Source organism: Anas platyrhynchos, chromosome 5 (assembly GCF_047663525.1).
Source record: "Anas platyrhynchos isolate ZD024472 breed Pekin duck chromosome 5, IASCAAS_PekinDuck_T2T, whole genome shotgun sequence".
Classification (NCBI taxonomy): Eukaryota; Metazoa; Chordata; class Aves; order Anseriformes; family Anatidae; genus Anas; species Anas platyrhynchos.
The window spans coordinates 48,066,100-48,090,587 of NC_092591.1; the positions used below are offsets into that span (position 1 = coordinate 48,066,100).

The following is a 24,488-nucleotide window of genomic DNA, read 5'->3' on the forward strand; positions in this document are numbered from 1 at the left end:
ACTGATACAATGACTGTGACTTCATAGTATACCACCTCTTCTCCAATTTCTGTAGAAATTCCTGATGACAATAACAGCAGCCTTATCTGCACAGGAACTTAAGACCCACTTAAAGTGTGATTGTACAGGAAATGTGTCTGCGTGTAACAATTTCTACATATTATTTTAATTGTCAAAGACAAATTATTGTTTGCATATTTCAGTTTTTCAAGTAATCTAAGTCAGTACTGAAATGCATGCTTTGCCCGGGCCTTCATAGATACACAACATCTTCAAAGCAAATGTTTTCAAGCTTATAACTGGGGACCAAAGCCAAATGTAACAGTGGAAGCACTTGGAACAGCAAAACCCAAAAGACTAAATAATACAGGGAAATGGGGGCAAGAAGGGGAAGAAGAGAACAAGGGTGGAAGAGACACACCAACAGAGAAAAAGATTAAAAAAAAGATTATTAGGTACACATACACTGAAAAATTACACAGACTGACCAAGAAACAGAACACCTCTATAGTTGTATTACTTTAAAATTTATATTTCTTAGAAATTGTCATAGTGCAAGCTTGATAGGCTGAAATTACTGCTAAGCTGAAAAATCACTCTGAGATAAAAGACAAAAACAACCAAAATTGTACATGTATTAGCTTTGTTTGCTTTTAATTTCTCCTGATTTCCTTCTCATGATCTTTGGACAGAGGATAAATTAGGTTGGCAAACATGCTTCTAGCACAAAACTTGCAGAAGGGAAGTGTTAGTGGCAAAGTCCTTTGTTAAAACAGCAGCTTTATCTGCATTCTAGTCATAGCCTTTCCTCTTCCCATTTCATAATTTCTCCCATATTCCAGGGAATTTTAGATCATTTGAAAATATGAAGCCCAATTTCTTGCAAAGTACTGACAGGATGCTGTGGTTTATATGTAATAGTTGGTGGTGGTGGTGGTTTTGGTCCCATTCCTAACAGGTTATTGTTGATTAGCTCACAGATTTTCCGGAAGCCACAGCTAAGGCAAAATTCTCATATTCTCTCTATACAGCAGAATTTGGTGGTGGTCTTTTGTGAGTCATAAACTACGCAGAACACCATATAGCATAGCATACATTGTGAACCTGAATCTGTATTTTCATCTTTAATGTTAGTCTGAAAAATATGTTAATTTATTTTCATTGAAAGTTGATTTTAAAACCAAGAAACAATTTGAGTTGTGTAGTTTACTCCGTCTTTATGCAGAGTTTATATTATCTGTATTAATCAGAGAATATTAAGATTGCAGACCTTTAATTTTGGCTAAAACTTGAAGGCTGTGGGAGGCTTTCAGCTGTAACTTATTTGTGAGAGGTTAGTATAGAGCAATGCTGTAATAGCAAACTCACTTTTAGATGGTTTGATCTACTGTTCAATCATTTGGTGTTAATTCCTCATTGTGCTAAAATGTTTGAATGACATCACTATCTACTGAGTCTTGTTTTGCAGATACAAAGATTACCGAGAACCCCCCTGGTCTGAAAACAAATATGACATTTCAAAGGATTTCTGGGCTGTCCTAGCTGCAAGATTAGCATTTGTGATAGTTTTCCAGGTATGTTATACTGCATGCACTTTTTATATGAAAAAGAAAGTTACCATATCTCTTCAGCTAACTAGAGCAAGCCACCTTTGGAAATAAGTTACTAGGCCAAAGAAAGTATCTTCTTTCACAGGTCTTTCCTGAAAAATCAAAGGAATTTGCCCATCCTTGTTTACCTTCCTGCTGCTTCCCATACAATCCAGATGTATCCCCAGTGAATTACTTTGTCCCCAGTGATTCCCTGAACTGGTTTGATCCAGAAGCAACTTAATGACCTTAGTGAGTAGGAAAGCACAAGACTGATGCTAATTAGGTCCCACCAGTTTCTCCAGTAAGACATCAACATGTATAGTGAAGAAGCATAAATTTATTCCAAAATAATGTCTAGACCTAGCCCAGAAGTGGAATTTCTAAAATTTTCCAATTGTATTTTATCTCACCTCTGAACAAGAAGGCAAAATCTTGCAGTTATTTACTGTGACATTGTTCAGTCACAACAGTGATACTAGTTATTGTGATACAGATGTTTAATTGTGTCTTATGTAAACAACTTATTTCAAAACTTTTATTCCTTTTTCAACAAAATACATATTTTTATTTAAAACACTTCCCCTTCATGAAACCGAGATTTTAAATCAGAAACATTTAATTGGAATGTTTGTTTTTTTTTGCCAGCTTTCATTTTACCACTTGCTATGTGCTTCTGCCTTGCTGATGTTAATCTTTATTTATCAGTTACAGTACTTCCTTTTGATTTCCAAATAGCTATGATAGTATTTGTACTTAAATCATAGAGATCTGTGCCTGCCATTTTTGTCTACTTCTAGTGTGAACAGGAAGTCGAGGTAAATTTGGCTCAGTATCACATTTGTGACATGCATTTGAGCCCAACTCAAATATTGTCTTTTCTTCATTCTCTTCTTCTCAAATACACTGAGAATGGCCCCTTTCCCTACAGTCATCCTTGCATTTGACCTTGCTGATGTTTTCTCACAATTTACTTTTCAGAACTTGGTCATGTTTATGAGTGACTTTGTTGACTGGATTATCCCAGACATTCCCAAGGACATTAGTCAGCAGATTCATAAAGAGAAGGTTCTCATGGTCGAGGTCTTCATGAGAGAAGAGCAAGGGAAGCTGCAAATGCTGGAAACCTGGAAAGACAAGGACAAGAAAAAAGGTGAAAACTGTAACAATCACAGCCCCAGACTCTCCGGGAGCCACAGTGGGAGCTTGTCCTCCTGCCACTCGTATCCTGTTGACGTATAGAAGAGGAGGCAGTTGAGCATGTTGGGGCATTCCACTGGTACATAAGCCATCACATAAAGGGCAGGACTTGACAAATGGACAACCTGGTGCATGTTGAAGGATGTGCTGCCATTTTACTCCCATTTTTGTGAGAAATGCTTTTCTTACAAATGGGGAGGACCATGATCTATTTCTGATAATATGTTGTGTTTTTTTTCTTTTTTCTTTGCACAAGCAGTAATGCAGGGAATTTTTGTATGTCATCATTAGATAACACTATAGACATTGATGTGCATTAATAAATGCGCTTAGTACTTAGTACATCTTGACAGAGATATTCTCTAACAATTTGAACTTAGACAATTAAATAATTAAAGGTAAATTTTAAGTAATAATAATACTACTAATTTAAAATATTTTTGGAGCCCTTGGCTTGCAGGTCTGTGGGACAACTTTGTATGCAAAATCAGCTTTAGAGTGTGCCCTAGTATTCCTTTTGGCAGGAGAGGAACCATGCAAAGTTTACCAGACTTACTTGCTTTCAAAGATACGGTTTAGCTCTGCCAGCAGACATCTATAAACCTGCAGGTCTGAAACAAAGCTCCCACTGAGTTTTAGAGTCAAAGACATGCCTGAGGCACGTGTGGCATTCTGCTGCATGCCTGACACCTCCACTGAGCACTGCTCTCTTCACAAGCATCAGGAAAGTGGATCTGGAAGAGTCCTTCTTACCAATGAACAACCGATGTGGTGGAAGCTACCTTGGTGCCCCAGACTGCATCATGTGTGTTTGAGCTGTCCCCCAGAGGCTCCTAGCTCATAGCAAGGTGGCAGCAGCACAATCTGGGAGATCTTCCCAGCAGGTTGATTACCATAGAGTATTTTGGTAAATGCCCTGAATTAATGAGCACATGTAGAGCTACAGTGAGTCACACTGCCCTGCCTAGCACTCAGACACCATTCTTGCTGAGGAGAGTCCCTTTTCCTGTTGTTTTAGCACATCCCTTTCTTAGCCAGGTTTTTCTCTGTAGCCCTCTATGCTCTGCAGGAGAAGGGAGTTTGCGCGCATCTTTCACAGCCAGTTTACCCTGCAGACTTTGTACTGCTGAATGGCATTTCCCAGAGGCTATGCCAGAGGAGTAAATCCAAAACATGTACCACTTACTGTCTTTAATGGAAGTTTTGCCTGCAATGGGGCTACAGGACCAGACCTCCAGTTAGTTACAGGACTTTTCTTTTGTCTTAAAATACCCTATCTTTTATATAAAGAGCTTCCTTAAAGTACAAGTCTAAAATCGTTACTTAAGAAGCCTATCTAAATCCCATCAGTTCAACTCTTTTTAAATATAGTACATTTTAATTTTGCTTTGTCAAATGATAAACTGCACTTCCAAATAATATTGGTGCAATTAACCTAATTTCTTTTATCGCTTTGTCTTGTCCATGGCACTTGCATTACGAATATAAAACTGAATAAAATAAAATGTAAAGATTTCTTTAAAGTCTAACTACTGTATGGTTTGTTACAAAACCAAACGACGTCAAGACTGTTTTCAGCTACTTGTTTCTTTTTCTTTTTTTTCCTTTGCCAAACTAATTTAAAGATTAATACTAGAACTAAAAAAAAAAAGAAGCCATATCTAGCTTTTGATATATTTATTTGTTTTAAAGTATGTGATAAACTTGATATTTTTCTGTAGTCTGTCCAAAGAAGATACCAGAAAAGATATTATGTGGAAGAAAGAAAATGGTATTAACCAAATATTCTTGAAACTTATTTAAAATATTGATTCAACCAAAGATTTTTATTAATAAAGGGCTTATATTTTGTTAAATCTTGTTTCTGTTGTATTTTGACTTGCAGGAATGTCACTATTTTTAAAATTTGTAATTTATGGTATCTTACAACTACAGGGCCAAATCCTGCCTGGTATATTCACACAATAAGCATTGTTCCTGGCAGTAAGCATTTACAAGATCAGACCCATGGACTGCAGTAGAAATATGAGTGCAAATAAATTAGGTAAATCCTGTTGAAGAAGTGTTCTTTTTCTTATCGTATGGTAGCCCAAAAGATCCAGAAGAAACCCAAACATGAACTACCTATTCTGAAGAGACATCATAGGGAACTTCCTCTAGGGGAATTTCATCTGTAAATACTTATCTGAAAGTGTTCCCAGCTTAATACTGACATTCCTGTAAATGGTAGAGCTTTATCCTGAACACATACTTATCAGAATTTTTCATTGTTTGCTGAAATCATGAAATAGTAACAGTGGCTTATACTTTCTTTTGTACAGTAAATTGTTTGAAATGGAATTTTGTATATAAAAACTGTATTACTACTTAGATAACTATAAAACTCTTTCATGGAATCATTTTTTAAGAAAAGTAAATATCTACTAAATCTCTTTTAGTTCGTTTTTTTTCTTTTCTTTTTTTTTTTGTTTGTTTGTTTGAACATTTATTTGAAATAAACTTAAATCTGCTAGAGCTTCTTCTGTGGGACAGCTTCTGTTCCCAATCCTCTTTGTACTCTGTCTGCAACTATGAGTACTATTAGACTGGAGAAATACAGTAACTTACGTTATAGTTTGCCTAAAACTGGATCTTTGCCTTTTGCAGTCAGTGTTCCTTGTGTACTCAGCCAACAGAGATCAGAATAGAAATGGGTTTATTATTATTTGATTTTTATCAGGTATTAACTACTTGATTTATAGACATCTTACTAACAACTCAGATTTCAAATCCTGTGTTGTAGTTGCTCTAGATTTGAGGGATCAAGTGGGATCAAATAACACTTTGAGATTCGATGCATCCCACCTTAGATGTTTCCATCTCCATGAGCACAAAGGGGGATTTGGCTTCTAGCACAAATATAGATGGTGCATACTCTCAACACTCAGTGAAGAATTACATCCTGGGAGCTTTCATTTTCTTTTTACTTTGGTCTTAGGTATTTAGCTGAATATGGTGTGTAAGAGTATTCACTAAGACATTTGAAGTAGGCTTATAACAAGGAAGAATACTGCTTGGTTTGTCTGTTTAAAATGAAAAATGTATTCATTACAAGGAGAAAAAAAAAAAAAGTATGAATGGTAAAACTAAAGTAACAAAACTCAGTGATTCCCTTGACCACACACTGCTGAATGACAACCCTGAAGTGACACAGCACAGGAAGCAGAAAAGCTGCACCAAGTTTTTCACATTTTTATTGTACTTTGAGACCTGTACAAGCATACAAGCAGAGTTGGACACAGAGCCTGGCTTGTACTTTCTTTTTTTTTTTTTTTTTTTTTGAACTGTTGTTAGAAGGCTAAGAGTGAAGCTTCATGCCAATTTTTCCTTTCTTACTAGAAAATATTAATACCTCTAGCTGTAATTGAATGTAATTTAGAAGGTGGGAATTCTCTTTGGAGATAATGTCAATGAAAATCTTCCTAGACTACTCTCAAGATCTTTCAGCTGTTAAATTGTAGGAGCTAGGTACAACGTATCAGACAAAATACTTCCTTTGGAGTGTGAGTAATCTCTGTTCAGTCAGTTTATGTCATGCTTGGATTTGTTTGCTACCCAAACAAAGGTAAGACTTTATTTTTCTACAAAAGATGAGTCATTGAGTTAAGCAATAATCCATATCAAACACAAAATTCTGCACCAAAATACTTTTCATCATTCTGTGTAACTTTTGTAGGAGCGGGTAAATCACTGCCTATTTGGAAATGGGTTTGGTTTTCTCAGTTCTTAAAGACAAATCTATCAAGTTGAGTTCATGAGATATAAGGCAATATCTTCCATAAAGAGATTTGCGCTGTTGTGTTACTTTTCGTGAAAGTATTTTTTTTCATATTTGTGATGCAAGCAGAAACAAGCTTTGTTATTACCAATAGCAAATTTGAGTAAAAATTATGCGGGGGGGCAAGAAAAATAGGGAATGGAAAGTAACTAAGAATTAACTGAAAACAGCAGTTTTCATGGTGACTTGCAGCTACCATATGGGACAGGCTTGAAGAAAGATAGCGATATTGTATCCATCTTGTCAGTGGAATTCAGTATTGATTTGATGACATCTCCGTGACTTGTATGCAACCTGTTTTTGACATGCTTCTAACAAAAAAGTTGTAAGTACAAAACCCCATATCCCAGCTCCCTTGCTTCCTTCATTAAATAAATAAATAAATATTAAACAGGGAAATAATTATAGTGGTTTACTTCATTATAGAGTGGAGGTCTTCATGAGAAGATGCAGATACAGACAATAGTAGGAAATATTGCAGTTGGAAGTGGCTATGTAGAATATTTTTTTTTCAACCATTGGTAAAATACAGTGTTTGCTTTTTGCTACCCAAAGTTTGCAGAAAAGGCAGAATTTCAGTTGGTACATCTGAGGAAATCACATGCACCCTATTGTGTTGACAGTACAAGTCTGAATCTTCTGAATTTCGATGTCATTGTGTTTCTAAGAGACTGTATTACAAATATTTTGCAGTCTTAAATAGCTTAAGGGTGAATAAGTCTCAAGTCAAGGCACAGATACATTTCTATTTTTAAACCCTCAGTGCTCTCTGGTGCTGAGCTGTTAATGATCACTTTGGCTGTTCTGATTCCCAATAAAAGATAATGAAACAATTTACTATTCATCTTGTTTCCTCAGGAGTCCAAACTCTCCTAAGTTTTGTAGATCACTTTAGCACGTTTATATTTTCCTATGAAGTTTTCAAAGTAAACAATTGTTTTTCCTTTTGCAACTGAAGAAAACATATCCTAAAATTTATGTGGATTCCATTCAAGCTGATTCAATTCTTTTCACACACAAGTACAATTTATTCCATGACCAAATACATTATGCCATTTTTAGTACAGCACAGAAAAAATATTGTTCCTTTTTTTCCCCCCTTCTTTTTTTAGCTGAACAGGCCTTCCTGAAGAAAAAAACTATCAAAGTGGCTTTTTAATTTTAAGCTCTTCCTTAATTTTTAATGCCATGCATGCGGCCTTATTCAAGGCCCCTTGAAGCCAAGGAAAATGTTTTCTTTGACTCCCTTTGACTTCAGTATACTCCATGCAAGATTAAGCATGGCTTATTGAATGATTGGTTCCACTTGAAATAAAAATTCTTAGTACTCACTTTATGGTACTATCATAACCCAGAGGGTCAGCTAAAGCCAAAATATATTGATGCACATGAGTTGTGTAAGCAGTAGAGTTCTACATACCGTTGTGTTAGTTTCCAAAAGGAAAGGGGCTCCAAAAATATAAGGCATTGTATGGTTATGTTACCTTAGCTAGTTACACAAGGATGAAGGTTTTTGAGGCCACAGCCTTCAGCTTGCTTAGTACCACATGTATGAGAAAATTTGTGCCAAAATGGGAAATGTAATAATAAAGATTCTCATGAGAAAAAGAATCCAAACATAAAGGATTGTGCAGATAAGTTTAAAAGCTTAACAAAACCCATTTTTCAGAGCAAGAGTTAAAATTGTATAGTGAAGCCAACTTTCTTAGAATGGAAGAGAAGATTATTCCATATTTTTACTTCTAAATGAAAGAATAGCCATCTTTCCTAGCTGAAGGTTAGATGCTGGGGAAAAGTGGCAGATAGGGAAGCGAGGAAGAAAAGACTTGATTGATGTTTTTAAATCCAAACGAGTTGCAGATCAGTTACGGAGGTTGTATTTCTGAAACGAGGATTGCTTCCTAAGGGAAGTCCGTCTTGTATGTAGGTTATCAGGGAATCCTTTGCCAGTCTTTTCTGAGCAATGTACAGTCACATTGTGCCAAGCAGTGCAGTACTGTTGATCTTATGTTCAGGTGAAAGTTGGAAGGTGATGAGAAATGGAACACAAATACAGTAAGAACGGGGAGACCTCTCAGGCTTCAGTGAAACCTTGGTGACTGTGTTCTCCACTGACTGTATTGTATTGCAAATAATACTGAGAGACTTGGCAATTGAAAATAAGCAGGTGCAGTGAAACAAGTGGTTTTCACTGAGAGCATGCCAGACAACTTTTCTGCTCAAAAAAGCATCTCTTTTCAGGAGCCTAGAAAGAGAGACAATCACCCAAATAGCACCATCTTTCATTTTGTTTGCAGATTAATCCCAGATTTGGCACACCAGTTTTGAGTCCTTAGTGTTAGACCAGAGCAATCATTGTGTTTCTCACATGTTCCTCTAAGAACACACTTATTTTTAACATTGCTCAGAATGATTTATGAACTCTCATGCCATTTCCAGTATTGAAGTCAGACCACAGTTACTGCAGCCCCTTCAGCAGCTAAGTCTCTCAAGCCTCACAGACAACATGCAGATGAGTGGCTTCTGCTTGTGCCGACAGCCTCGAGCCAAGCTGGCAGCATTGCATCATTGCTTTGCTGTGCTCACAGGTATGGAATTGCCATCTGTTCTGGTAGGAGCGTATAATTAGCTGAGCTGCTCACATTTATTAATGTATTAATCTTCCAAACATATCTGTACATAAAGAAATATAATTACTCACAAGTAATTAACCATCAAGTGGGAAAGTAATAAATCTCAGCAGACTAGCCTGCTCCAGGTTTACTGATAAGAAAGGCTTAGTCCAGTGGAGAAATTGAGCTTTCAGGCCTGTCTGAAGCTTAAAGGTTGAGAAAGTTGGTTAGAGACCAAAGTTTCTCTCAAAGTGTGGGTTCCTAAAGAACAACTTTCATTCAATTTAAAATTGGGACACCTGCCTTTTATTGATTAGATCGCATATCAGGGAGTTGGAGGCCTGAAGTATAAGCCGTTTTTACCTTGAAAGAGTTCAAAATCATGTTTCCCTGCAGTGACTTTTCCTAAAGTGAAGATCAAATTACAGAGTGATCCTCACCTACTGCTCTCCTGCCTCTGCTGAGCCCCTGTGCCACCAAGAAAGCACAAATCCTCAGGTCACAAAGAGACTATGTGCATAACGAAGTGGCTCTGCAAGCTGGTGGACTCCAGGCTATGCTCCTACAAGTGGTCAGGTATTTTACTTTACATAAGGGTTGTTGGGAAAGAGAGGGACTTGTAACAGGGAAAGGAACAATTGAAGTCCTTAGAGTAAAGGGATGTGAATTTTAGCTGCATCTTCTTCCTGGTTTCAGGGAATGAAAGAAGTAAAGCTGAGAGCCCCAAAATTTTACTGAATCTCTCCATTTCTATCTTTTTGAATTCTACTTTTGAAATCAAATTTCTCCACATCTTTACAATGTGTTTCTTTTAGATCTGACCAAAGAGAGTTGGAGAGCTAAGCTGGTAGTCATCTCTGGGGCATTTTGTGGGGCTTAATCTAATCCAGGATCAGATACTTGGTAAAGATGTAATAAGTGCAACTTCTGCTTAAAAAAAAATCACTCAAACACTGGTGAAAAACAACAAATGTGTATGTGTATATGTGAGAGAGAGTGTGAACATGGGTTTGATCTCACATTGCAGGTCGCTTTATTATGGTTGTGCCTCTGAAAAAAGAGCTTTTCAGGAAAATAAGAAAACGCGGTATACACATTTTGAGGGTAGGCAGACAAAGCTGTGGTATGTGCAGCTTTTATTTCTTTATATACCGTAATGTATACTGACTGTAGGTGAAGTATATACATAAATACACATACCTGTGTATTGTATGATATTAATCTGTTCTCTCAGCATGCTATGTTCCTTTATAGACTTTCCATTTCTAGGAAAAAACAACAATTTTCTGTTGTGTTTGTGTATGAAAATTAATTTCAAATTGTGCGTTAAGCCTAACTTGGATGTGGTTGTGCCTACAATGCTGAGGACTAGCTCAAATTGACGTGTTTATTTAGGGAACAGAAAATAATCCTTTTTACTCCCCCTCTCCTAAGAATCAAGGGAGGGGCATGATGAAACCAGATTTGCTTTCTTATTTATTATTTCTAAATTCCTGTGAGTAACTAACCTAGTCATATCCTGTGTCACTTAATGGCTGCATAAAACTATTCACGTTTTAAAAGGAAATGACTGATCCAGATAATAAACGCACTGTGTTCGAGCAGACAAGGCACTCCCTCTTTAATCGGATTTGAAAAAAATCTTGCACCTTCCAACTTCAATGACGGTGAGATAATGACTCAGACGGAAAACACTGTATTGGCACATTCTTGAAGGGAAGAACCCAAACTCACCAATCTTTCCTTCAGTTGGTAGTTCTGTTGCCAGCCATGGTATTTAAGGTAATACTTGTTTTTAAGAAATGTATCCCCGTCGTGGTTTGTTGCAGTCAACATAGAGAGCTCACAAAATGCGAGTTTCACACATCCAAGCAAGTGTGGCCAGGCTCATTCTTTTATTTTTATTCAGGTAAAATTTTAGTAACTCCGAAAGAAATTTTCTGGTCTGTGAACAGGCAGGATGGATACAGAAACCTGTCTGGGAAAAAGGTTGCATTTTTCATGACACTTTCTGCAGTCAATATGCAGAATAACAATGAGTAGCTCCAATTCAGAAGAGATTAAAGGAGGAATATTCACAGACAAAAACTGTGCAGTGCTGTACTCAATAAGGAAGGGGGAAGAACCCCCTTTCCTTAAGGGGAAGGATGAAATCCTAGGACTGTTTGCGTGCTTATAAGAGATACTTCCAAGTGGTGCAATCTAGTGAAAAATGGATTGATTTTCTCTAAAGTAGTTAATTTTAAACTAAGCTAACATGATACTCAGAATGTTGTACTTTCCAAAGCAAAAGAGACCAAAGACAAATTCCTCCATTTATTTTATATCCACGAAAATAAATCTTAACATGGTATTTACCTTTTAATGCTATTATTGGACTTGGGAACCTGCAATACAGTAGCCCAGGAGTGTAAAGAACAAATGTATACACTCTTCTGAAATTAATTAATATTATTTTAGGAGTCTGGTAATCAGAACTGCTGGATTATTTCCCCGGATTCATAGCAACCTCCAGATCATACCTTAATTTCATTTGCTTCATTCTCAGTCAGTCACGGAGCACACCACTGCACAATGGAGCAGTCTCCAGTAGATACAAGGTAGGTACGAGAGTCATTGGCTCTGAGCTAGTGTTGGACACACAAATGACTTAAGTACAGTGGCTCTTCACCACTCTAATGGAGATATTTTGCCTTCAGACCCACACTAATATCTCTGCACTGCACTGCGGAAGACAGGCATGTGAACAGGCTTTGGCATAGATTAACACGAGCTTTGGCATTTCTGTATCATATTCTGCTATAGGCTCATCTTCAGGAGGAAGTTGCTCAAAATACCTACCTCCCATAGCTATTCTATGCTGCTGAGGTAACGCTCTGAGCATGGGCACTTCCAGTGTTGTACAGGTAAGCTTAGTCTAGTTCCCCAAGAGAGATATAACAATAATTCACTACTATTCAGACAAGTGTTTTTTTTTTTGTTTTTTTTTTTTTTTTAATTATTATTATTAATTCCTCCCTGGCTTATTTTACAATTACCTTCCTGTGTAGACAACCCTCATTTTCTGTTTTCTCTGTTCTGTTTTTCAAAGTGCTAAATTAATGTTACATAGCCTAAATAATAAATAGAGTTTAGAGGAATGAAACATTCTAGTCTAATATATACACATAGTTTTATTGACATGTGAAATGTTTGTCTGAATGATTTCATACTTACACAGTAAGATGAAAAGTCCCTACAAAAATAGGTAAAAAGTCAAGTCAGAGAGTTTTAGTTGGAGAAAACAAACAAAAGTCTAGGATTTACCCTTCCCCTAAAGTTAAACTAATGTCTTCTGCCAACAATAACACAAAAGAATTATATCAACAGAATTATATCAACACTTCTTCTGTTTCAATATTAAGTTCAAGCATCTGTTAACAACTTATTGCTTGTTGTTGTTGTTACTTGGCCAGATCTTCTATCTGTATACAACCTATTCATGCTGGAGTTCACTTTCTGTTCAATCCTTATTTGCTTTTCCCACAGTCTGCTTCTGATTTTCTCTCCTTCAACCTACAGTAATTTGACATTTCCTATAGTCCCTTTTATCATGGGCAGTTTTCTCCTAGAATTCTAAGTCTCTTCACAAACAGTTTCTGTACTAGAGAGCATTTCCTTCTAAGTGAGACAGTATAGCAACAAAGAGGTAATCTCTGACAAGGAAATATGGACAGTTCAATTCATTCACCGTAAATATATATATATATATTTTTTTTTTCTTTGCTGGAAACATGTTTTATGATTTTGCAGACAATAGATGTGAGGCATGGAATAGGTTGGTTAAGAAATTTAAGGGAAGTCAGTTTATTTACCACAGAGTAAAAAACAAACAAATATAAAAATAAATAAATAAATAAATAAATAATAAAATATAAAATATACAAAAAAATAAAATCAATGCCTAATTAAATTAGTAGGGAGTGCTTTGCATTTTTTTATTACTGCTCTTAACCTGAAAACAATAAAGAGAAACTGAGATGCTCTTAAGTCCCTTGAGAGATAATGGAGGTTATAATAAAAGAAGCGTACAAATGACTGAACCTCAAGAGATAGACAGTTTCTCAGTACTGAGACAAGATTAAATATATCTAGTCTACACCAAGAAGTTTGTCCAACCTGTTTTTCAATACTGTCCGGGATGAGAATTTAAAATTCTCCCTGGGTTGTTACTGAATTGTCTGTTATGTTAGGAAAGTTACCAAAGCTGCTTCATTCATAAAGAAGGTATCACCTAAGTACTCTGATTTCTGTGGATGCAGGCAACTAGGAACTGCATCCCACCACATTTTTCATTACCTAGTCAAAAAAGCTAGGGTGCTCCCCTCTCTAGCAGCAGGGCTTTTCAAAGCACCATGCCATCCACCTGTATGGTATCCAGCAGAACATAGATTTATCTTACAATGATGGAATGCTTTGGATTTTGATGCCACGCCCACCATATGGATATTCACCTTTTTGCTTCCATTTGCTAAAAAATGAAACAAATATGCCTTTGGTAATTCCTCCTCACCCCCGACAGTCATCCCAGACAATCTAGCAAGTACCTACAAGCAGCTTGTAAACAGCAGTAGAACATCAAGCTTTCCTTAATTAGATTACAGTTTTCAGATCTGAAAACACCTGTTGACCATCTTGTCATCCTGTTTATTATTCAAATCAATTACAATATCAGTAATAGTCCTTCACAAGTCTGTAAAGATATAGTCGAGATCCATGGAGACTTTCACACCCCTCTGCTCTGAAAAAACAGATTGTAGGAATTCCTACAGAAGCACATTGTTTGCATCTTACAGGCCCAGGAGCTGAGCTTTGCTCTGATGGGACAGGACTGACCTGATAGCAGTGACATAAAGTCCAAACTTACCAAAGCTAAGCAAAATACATACAAAGCAGCAGGTATGTAGCTAAAAACAAAAGCAAAGCAATAAATAAAAAAGTAAATAAATAGAACACTGGAAACTGTACCTCTGTGTGTAACCCTTGCTGTGGGCCTCAAAAAGGAGAGTAATTTCTTTGAATATCTGTGCTACTATCTCTGATTTGACCACACTATTTAGTGTGCTGAAATAGCTATGTTGCAACCAGCACCCAAAATAGCTGGTTTAAAAGTAGTTCTTCTGTGTCAACAGTACACTACATGCACATCCCTTGTTACAGAAGAGGGACTGGCTGAAAAGAGAGGGCAAGCTATTAATATTTACAGAAAGCTATTTGTCATATCAAGAATAAGTTGCTTGACAGTACTATTACTGAGAAAACAGAGTCATCAAAGCTGGACTCAAACACTCATACACTTGGTAATGAGCACTAATAGCAAATCAGATTACATTGGATCAGATTAGAGCTCCTGGAGAAACTGTCAAACATTTCCACAGCTGTGTAGAAGATTACACTGATTCCAGAATAAAGAAGAAGGGCAACCAAAAATTTAATTTGCCTTGGCTGGAAAGCACAAAGCATCTTCCAAAAATTCTACGCAAATTGCTGTAAATCACCTACAGTCAGGACAGCCACAAACATTTTGTCACAACATTCTTACTCTTCAAGACATGTAGACTAACTCACTGCTTTTTAAAGCAGTTTAATAAATCGTGAATACTTGCAAGCAACCCGAGAGTTGTCAGCTACTCGACACATATTCACACACTGTGGCTGTGCACAGCCCCTGAGAAAGGCAGCTCCATGCTTTGCTGCTTCACTTCCACACTCCCTAAATGTGTGTTTGTTCCTGTATGTCCTGGTGACCGACACCTTTCTGAAGAATCGGCAGAAATGAATCATTTTGTTCTCGTTGTCCTGCTCTTTCAGTGGAAATCAAGTCAAAAAGCTCAGCACTGAGCACTCCAAAGCCTCGAGCTCCCTCTGCAGCATTTTGGAAGGAATCGTCTTGCCTCAAGGAACCTATAAATTACGTGGTGAGGAACTGGATCATTCATAGCACTCAATTTCTGGGAAAATCGCACTGAAATCTGAGCTGGTCTACTAAATCATTTGTATTAAATTTTATTCTAATGTGGAACCGTTATGATCTGTTGACCCTGGAAAATATTTTCTTTGCTGACCCTGCCCCAAACCACTTTCAAAGGAAATAACTGGAGGAAAGCACATTCCTTTGGTATTTTCATCTGTGAATGTGTAGAGTTAACAGGCCAGATTCAGATATAACAAAAGGGGCCACTAAATCACTATGCCAGACATTAGAAGTGAATTAAAAAGCATTTAAGTGGTGATTTATATCTTAACTAAATGATGATTTATATCTTTTAGTTCCATGTTTGTTATTAATTTAGACTCCCTGAGAATTACATTGATACATAGGATTACTTTCACACATCTTCATATAGCAGTGCTGAATGTGACCACTAAGTTCATACAAACCCCAGCTGATGCTTGTCAAGTGACAGAGAAAAAGGAATAAATTATGCTGATTTAGACATCCTTCATGTAGACTTGTCTCTGAATTTGGCCTGCTAATATCACCAGGCACAAGCTGGGTGCCAAGTGATTTGGTTCCACATCACACTTTGTTTTGAAGTTATTTTTCTTGGCAATATTAAAATGAGATTTTAAACTGAATTTTATACTTTTTATGCTGTTATTAGGATTTATATCTGCTTTCTAAGTTAATTCACACACTGCAACTCTATTTCTTCTTGGCATCATACTACACTTTTTTATTCATGCTCATTCCTCCACATTAAAGAATCTTCAGGACTGCAGAGAGAAAATACAACCCTCAATACAGGAACAGCTCATCCTAGTTTATGTGACCCTGCAACAAGTTAATTCCCTCCAATTTGCAACAATTAGGGACTCAAAAAAAAAAATAATATCTGCTTTAAACTTGTTTAGTCCACAAATGGCTTTCATCCATGTAGCTAGTTCCACTTACTGGCTTTCTTGATCATGGGCAAGACTGGCTCTGTGTAACAGACCGAAACAGGATGCTGAAAATCTAGCAATTTTATGTAAGGAGGGCTTGTGCCTGTGGGAGTTTTAGAAATGTTTTGGGAGTAGGAGTTGTTCCTCAAGTTGGAATGTGAGACTGGAGAAGGAGATGTGGAAAATGATAACTCCCAAGTTCGTGTATCTGAGACTGCAATCTCTTTATGGCATGGACCAAAGTTCTGTTTGTGTGTTGCAACAATAATAAATTAAAGGATGCACTGGGAACAACTTAGTAATGGGATAGTTTCGGGAATAATCCAAAGGTAGTTCAGGACTTTCCTTGTTCCTATCTATGCTGTGCAGTAAGCCTCTGTGGTTGCTCTGAACTTTGGAGACCTACAAAACAATGTCATGAACTTGAACTTTCCCTTTCGAGAAAAGTTCACAACCTTTCACCTTCTAAAAAATTGGCTTTAAGACATGGAGACTTAAAATTTGCCCTACTTCAGTTTTAAAGGTCAGAAGTTATTTCTTGTCACAATTAACCTTTGTGAGCAACAAGGCCCACATGCCAAGTCCGGTGTTTCTTGGTTAAGGCTTGGGTCTCTGGGGGTAGCAGAGGCAGTGCGTAGAGGGCAGAGGCTGCTTTCCCAGGTGGCTGCCAGAGATGCCATGGCAATAGCAGTGTCTCTTTGGGAAAGGGTCTCTGATGCTGCTTTTCTTGGTCTGTCAAGTCTGTTCATCAATAATTGGTCTCCTTTCCCCCATTTGCAAAAAGAAAATAAAAAAAGAAAAAAGCTTCCAAAATAACCCTTGTAGATTTAGGTGGTAGGTAAAAAAAATAAAGAAGTGATAACTCTCACGAAAAGGCTAACAATTCTGTGTTTAATGGGGAATCTACAGATCCCCCAACCTGGGCACAAACACATTACAATTACAGCTTAACCGAAACCAGGACGCAGGGAGCTGGCTCTACTTGTGCAGCAGGCGGCGGGCAGCGTCAAACCTGGCTCCAAGCACACATTTTTAATTCAGTACCACATAACAAGGCAGTTAATCTCCGAGGTATTTAGAGCACTGTGCGGCTCCTAATAACAGACCAGCTGGCAGCGAGCACGGCGACCAGCGTTTCGGTGCTGTCAGCGCCTCAGGCACTACCGGGTGGCAGGGAGCTCAGCAGGCTGCTGCCTGCCTCTGACACCTCAGCGGGGCGACTCGGCAGCAGGAGCCGCAGCCCAAACACCCCACACGGAGACTGCTGACACCCGTGGGCTGAGGTGTCCGGGCACCCGCAGGCGATGGGGTCGCTTCCTCGTAATTCTTTATTTTAAAACACGCGGGGCCCTTTGCTGCCAGACGCCGCCAGCAGGGCCCGCCTGAGGGGCGGAACGGCCGGCACCAAGGCGGCGGCCGCCATCTTCTAGGGCTGACAGGGAGCCCGCTGCTGCCATCTCGTGGCTGCCGGCGGGCGGGAGCAGGGCCGGGGCAGCAGCGCTCCGCCGTCGCGGCGGGGCGGGGGCCGGGCTTTGCTTCGCTTCGTTTCGTTTCGTTTCGTTTCATTTCTCGTCCCTGCAGTGCCGCGGAGCCGCTCAGCGGAAACAGGAACGAAAGCCGCCCGCGGAGGCGGGACTCCGCCAGCCTTCCCCTGCCGCCCGCGTCTCGCCCGGCGCCGGCCCCCCTCTAGGCCTCGGCACCATGGACCCGTTTCTGACCCTGCTGCATTCCTTTTCCTCGAGCCTGTCGGCCGCGGAGCTGCGAGAACTGAAATTCCTCTGCCAGGACAAGATTGGGAAGAGGAAGCTCGAGTCTGTCCAAAGCGGCACGGAGCTCTTCAACTTCCTCCTCGAGCAGCAGGTGATATCAAGCCACGATGTGGACTTTCTCAAAACGATGCTGAAGGTCATTAAAAGAGAAGATTTGGTTACGCGGCTAGAGCATTTTGTAGAGGAAGGAGAAGCTAATGTACCTGAAGATCAACCAGACGTGAATGAAAAACGTAGGTGGATTTTCTTATTATTTTTTTTTATTTTTTCCAAAATAATCGCAATAAGTACATACACATCATCAAGACATGGGTCTGCTTGGAGCACGGTTGCCTGCTGTGGATGAGTCCGCTGCTAACAGTGCTTCTGCTACTTAATTGTTCCAGAGGACAGTGTTATGTCCTGCAAGAGTACCATGAGGGCAGCATATGCTGCAAACAGCCTGCTGGAGTGGAAATTACTTCTGTTACGCCTGATGGTCACTTGGATGTTTGCTATATACTTGGACCTCACGGTATATGCAGTGGCTTTTCAGACATGGTGTGACATACAGCGTGTGTAATACAGCAAAAGTAGCAGCATTTTGCTTAATAAAAATCTTACCTAATGTTACTTTTGGAAATCCATCATTAACATTGTTTTTGCTATTTCAGGTCTGCAGAAGGTAGCTATTGAAGTCATATGTGAAAATGTTGGGAGAGAATGGAAAATGCTGATGCGGAAACTTGGCTTTTCTGAAGTGAAAATGGACAGAATAATAGCAGCCAATCCCCTTAATTTGAAGGAACAATTGGTTCAGTCACTTCGAGAGTGGCAGAAATGGAAGGGGAAAGATGCAAAGGTGACTGACTTAATAAAAGGTCTTCGAGACTGTAACATGAACTTGGTGGCAGACCTAGTTGAACAGAAGCTCGTGCAACTGAACATTGAAGCCAAATGAAATCAGTGTAAAAACTCATTCACATCTGTGATGTGAAAGTAAAAAAGCAGAAGTGCCTTCCCATGTTCAAAACCAAAATCACTGTCATTGGTTCTGTTAATTCTGCAATTCATTCATGTGCCTTAAATTAATAGCTTAATTTGTGGTCAGATTAAGACTAACATAAAAAAAAAAACAAAAAACATTTCATGTAGTGCTTTGCAGCTGATGCTTCCCTTTAAGTGATATTAACATTCAGAATAACTAAATTACCCTGTGTAAAAATTCTTACACTTTAGTTCAGCCTCTCACCTGAAAATATTACTAGCTTTATTGCAAGTACTTCCCAGATAACATCTCTGTGAATGCATCCATGGAACACTTGTGAGGGAGCTGTAATCTAAAACTTGATAGCTTTTCTTTTGTTTGTTTGTTTTTGTTTTGTTTGTTTGTTTTTAAAGTGGCCTGGTTTTAGTGTGAAAGGGGTAAGGAGGTAGAGCTCTTTGCTGTGTAGCGGTTCTGTTTGTTTTAGGTGGCATAAGATAATATCGTCCATAATCTGTTGAATACCTTTGCTATCAGTAGAAGGATACTAAGAAGACTGTAACCTCACTCTGTAAGATGGCAGTGCAAAAGACGTAATAGCTATTTTAGTGGTGCTTTTTTTGGCAGAAAATATGCCCAGTTTGAAAATGAACATGTTGAAATCAACTGTCTGTATCAAGTGCCTTCATACACGGAATCAGAATGGCAGAGGTTGGAAGGGACCTACAGAGGTCACCTTATCCAGCTCTTTTGCTCAAGCAGCAGCACCACCTAGAGCAGGTTGCCCAGGACCTTGAAAATCTCCAAGAAGGGAGGCTCCTCAGCCTCTCTGGGCAACCTGTGCCAGTGCTGTGTCACCTGCAGCAAATAAAAATCTTAAAGTGCTTCCTGATATTTAGATGGAAAACTTCACCCTGAAGGAAATGTTCTCCTGAAAGTACCAAAGAAATTTTAAGCATTTCACAAATGTTTACAACAGACTTTTTTTTTTTTTTAATGCCTTGAATGTTTTAAGATTCTTCACATCAAGTCATCTTGAAGTAGGATTGTTAACTGCAAATATCTAACTACATAGATAGATACCTGAAGGGAGAGGCTTTGTTTTTGATACTGTACCTGTGTGACTTAGCCCCTTTCAAGTTCTCATTACACGGTGCTATTATTATGAAGGCTGGGCATCAGAATGTAATACATCACTACTCTTTCTGACACTCACAATTTTCAAGTTTTTCTTGAATTTGTTGATTCTAGTGTAGAAGGGAAGCTGCTGAAATGTGAACTTAACTTTTTATTAGAGTTTTTTATTGAAAAATGCATGTGAGAATCATTTTAATTCTAGTGTGCTCACTGTCAGTGATGATATACAAGCAAAGGAGCAATGGGTAACACAAGTTTCCATGTCTGTTTTTTTGGCATGTGCAGTTCTTTAAGTACTCCCTTCAATACTTTGTCAGCATCAGTTGTCAATTCCTAAGTTGTGGTAGGAGATGAAATGCTGCACTTCAATTAGATGACTAGCTCAAAAGTTTTAGTGACTGATAATAGGATTGGTCTTTGTTCTACAGTATTTAAATAAAATTTTCAGACTTTTTTCTTCCAGCATCTAAGCTATCTTTCTGAGCAGAATGGAAGATAAATTAGCAAAATGAGTTATGTTTGTGATGAAGCAGCTCTGCAACAGTTCCAAGTTCAATCTGTCCAGTGTTTTCCTTACCTACTTGTCGTAAGTTTTCTGGTTCACAGAAGATAAACATAGCAGGAATATTAAAAACTATACTGCCTACTACATAGTATCAGGATGTTTTAAGAATCAATAGGAACAGCTGTTTTAGCCAAGTGCTCATCTGCAAGAAATGTTCTGCCTCAAGATGCAAAACTCAAGGATTTGTACATAATGGATGTTTGAAAACAAAGACCTAGACTGCAGCCATCTCTTAGTACTTCAGGACCAATTAAAAACTATTTTTATTAAAGATTGAAAAGGTGATTGTGAGAGGAACAAAATCAAGTGGAACAAAAACTTTTTATTGGGAGGGAGGGAGGGAGTGTAATTCATAAAGAAATGTGTTATTATCTGGTCAGCAATCTTTATTTTCAAAATCACTATTTTGGACTCACTTTTATAGCGAGAATTAAAGTTTTATACTGTATAATTTTGTGCATATTTCATTAAAACTATTTCTTTAAATTAAATGGAACTGTTTCTTTGTTTTATAGAATTGCTGTCTATGAAAGGGATCTCTAATTAGGAGAAAATAAATGCTAAGGACACTTATAAAGAAAGGAGTGGTGCTAACCAGGCCTTCTATTACCATATCACTTTCGGAACATCAAAAAGGAGAAGGGGAGAAAAAGGAGAAAAAAAATATTAATAAATGCAGGAATAGCTTTCGAATGGTGTTGCTTGGGAAAAATTTTCTGCCAGCCCTTAGGAGCTTAAAATTGAGCGTGATGTATGCATGGGAGACAGGCCTTCCGTGAATAACTGTATTAAAATTGTTTTCATTATTTTTCTCCACTAGTCATGCTCTGGTAAGGGTGTTGTAGTTGTTTTATAATTAATTAAAATTACACTTTATGCCTCTTTTCTAAACCTGCAGGGTTCTACAGGATGTGTTCAGAAGTTAAATTGATAGACTCTTTGGTGTTCCCTGAAGTCTGTGCTAGCACTAGAGTGTTAGCGTGTACTTAAAACTCTGAATGCATAGGGCACATGACTTTGCCCATTTTATCAAATTCTTTCTCCAATACTCTGCAATAATGTCTGCCTGCATATCTGCTTTTTTTTTTTTTTTTTTTTCCTGATTTCTCTTGAGAGCCTTTGTTTCCTCATAGCCTTCAAAAGGCAGCACATCAAAACATGCTGACAATGAAAACTACTCTCTCAGGAGAACTCTTATTTTGGTGGATTGTTTTTTTGGGTACATTTGCAATCTCTGAGTACTTGCTTGCTATTTCCCATGATGCTTGAAAATATCACTAATTATATACTGCACATTGTGATGGCATTTTTTTTTCAGAAGTCGCTTATTTTCATGACAGAAGTAAAAGAAATTTTCTAGACTTTTAATTAAAATTACTCATACAAATTGGTTGCTGTGAATATTTTGAATGCAATGTTTTATATTCCTTCTTCTCCGTTCCCAAAACACAGGCAGCTGTACTTCCTCCAGCTTTTGTTTCAGTCCTAAAGTAATTGGCTACTTTATGAAATCTAATTGCTTTGTTTAATTGTCTAGCACAAAAAACTGAGTAATGCATGCTGTATCTGTATCTGTATCTCAGACCTCTCTCTAGCACTCAGCATGTCCTTAATTCAGACTCTGGCTGAGTGGTTTTCAATTTGAATTTAATTTCTAATCGCTGTCTTTGTCTCTTCCATAATTACTAAAAGTTAGTTTGCACTATTCTTCCAGTCCCCTGCATAGATCACCTATGTTCTTAAAATATGTTCTAGCATGGAAAACATGTTTCCAAGTTGTTCTCCCCCTTTGATTTATTACTTCTTTCCTCTGCCAATGTTTTTATCGCAAGTTTTAAGGCTGCACTGGTAGAATTGCAGAAACTAGTTCAGTGCCTCAACTGTATACCATGAGAATAGGAATTACGGGTGTCAGATGAGAGATGTGGGGTTTTGATGTCTGAAAGCAATGAAAGTTCAAGGACTTTGGAAGAATCTTTGTCTTTATAACAATTTTCCTAGCCAAGGATTACTTAATGTTGAGAGGGTATGTTGCAATGGGTTCTGGGAACTGTAGGTTTAGAAGAAAGGAAGCACAGCTTTGCTCAGCTGCCAGGAAAGTTCGGAATGAAAAGACAGGCTCATGGGGGGGCGGATCTCTGTGGAATAAACTCACGGGCACTCTTAATAAGTGCATTGGCGTAAGTTTCTTCCGCAGAACTATTTCTCCCACTGTTTCTTCTCAAGAACGTTATTCATGATTTCTTGAAATAGTTGGGTTAAAAATAACAGACATCTGTTCTCGTAAAATTTTATGTAATACACATTATTTTACTATGTTAAGTTGGTATTGCTGGTCGAGTTTAAAGTCAGCAGTTCCTGTGACTGGATAAGCATTGGAGGTGAGATTTTTTTCATTGTTATCCAAATAGGCCATGTGCACAGTCCTAGTTGTTGATGGTGACACAGTTTTCCTTTCTTTCAGCTTGGAGTTTATCAAAGGGAAGGGTTTCTCTGTTTCTCGCAGTTTACAATATTTAGGCCAGCTTTCAGTCTACAGAATAACCAGCTGTTGTAGCAAAGTTAAGGTCTTGGAAAGCATTCTCCAAGACTCTGAAGAGATCAGTATATAAAAATATATCTATAAAGCCCTTCCTGAGGACTACATTTCTAATACAGCATAATATGTACTTCTGCTAAGAAGAGCAGCTTAATTTCAACTTTGTATGTCTCAGGTCTCAAGAAGTTGTGAAACTGGCATTTTTACTTCATGGCATTCAAGCCTTCAGGACCAGGCTGTTCTGCTGTGTAAAACTTCAGGGGGATAAATATGGAGCATTGTCATGGAGATGTATAAAGCCTTAAACAGGACTTTCCTGTTGTTGGCTACACGTTTACAGGTGACCACTTGTACAGAACTTTTATGCAAAGCAATAACCTCGCAATTAAAAATGTTCTCAATTTTTATAATGTTTGCATTTCTGCTTCTTAATTCCGTTATTCCTAATGATCTCAGCAGCACTATCAGCTTTAGAAAATAATTTTCAGAATTTAATGTCAGTACTTATAATGATCTAACATCTTATATGACTTTAAAACTTTTTCTGTGAGTGTACACACAGAACCTGTGGCAAAGATTTGCCCAAAGTGGTATACGGGGACCACATTTCAATACACAAGTGGGTAAGTGATTTTTTTTGCAAACCTGGTACCAGATATATGTACAGTGAACATATAAACAATAAGGAGGGTTTTGTATAAAAATTAAGCTACTATTATTGTCATTAACCTTTTGAATTTTTGAGTATTAATGGTTTTTCTTTAGTTCTACTCAATAAGAACCTCATCTTTTTTCCCATTCTTTTTAAGAATTTGTATTTTTTTTTTTTTTATGAAATAGGATCCCACACCTATATCCATCTGTTAAATAAAAAAGAAGTTAGTATCTGAACAATAAAGCTAAATGCTTATCTTTTTTTTCCCAACCAGTAGTCTCCCTGAGAGGCATTTCCTGTAGTTTCTAGGCATATTGCCAAATTTTGAAAAAAAATACAGGGCAAATGGGAATGAAAAGGGTGCAGCACCTGGCAGGTCTGGGCTATGGTTTCTGGGATCTAACTCCTGTATTTTTCTTGATGCCCTGCTAAGTGGGGGCAGAATTTAGTCACGACTTCCTGGCTGTAAAGTCCCTAGTGTGTGAAAGCCTGGTTGGCTGGAATTGCCCTCAAAGCCATTATTCCAATGGCAACTGCTTTGTGCTGGAGTGCACTGGGCATGTGGCTGCAGCGTGCTACCATCTTCTGGCTATCCCAGCTAGGTGAATAATGTTTGGAAGCTGTTACTAATTGGGAGACTTGCTGTGATCTCCAGTTATTGACCATGTCAATAATCCCAGCTGCAAGTGCAGGAACATAAAGCAGAATTCCTGACTT

At 38.1% G+C, this 24,488-nt stretch overlaps 2 protein-coding genes across 7 annotated transcripts in view; both read left to right on the forward strand.

The window, feature by feature from the left end:
• Positions 1 to 5,221, forward strand: part of ANO1 (anoctamin 1) — a 77,759-nt gene extending 72,538 nt beyond the window's left edge. For all 6 annotated transcript variants that reach the window (XM_027457954.3, XM_072038983.1, XM_072038984.1 and 3 more), the window contains 2 exons: positions 1,469 to 1,574; positions 2,571 to 5,221. In XM_027457954.3, the coding sequence (XP_027313755.1) occupies positions 1,469 to 1,574; positions 2,571 to 2,831 (367 nt within the window). In that variant the 3' untranslated portion in view covers positions 2,832 to 5,221. The remainder of the gene's footprint in view (positions 1 to 1,468; positions 1,575 to 2,570) is intronic.
• Positions 5,222 to 17,275: 12,054 nt separating this feature from the next.
• Positions 17,276 to 18,929, forward strand: FADD (Fas associated via death domain). The gene is made up of 2 exons (XM_005022778.6): positions 17,276 to 18,144; positions 18,565 to 18,929. Exons 1-2 carry the CDS (start codon positions 17,844 to 17,846, stop codon positions 18,849 to 18,851), a joined length of 588 nt encoding a protein of 195 aa, XP_005022835.1. The 5' UTR covers positions 17,276 to 17,843; the 3' UTR covers positions 18,852 to 18,929.
• The last annotated feature ends 5,559 nt before the right edge of the window (positions 18,930 to 24,488 follow it).

Bases quoted from the DNA above. Each gene is read 5' to 3' on its own strand.
- FADD (XM_005022778.6), top strand. From the start codon at position 17,844: ATGGACCCGTTTCTGACCCTGCTGCATTCCTTTTCCTCGAGCCTGTCG. The intron at 18,145-18,564 runs GTAGGTGGATTT...TTGCTATTTCAG, and splicing joins ACCAGACGTGAATGAAAAAC to GTCTGCAGAAGGTAGCTATT.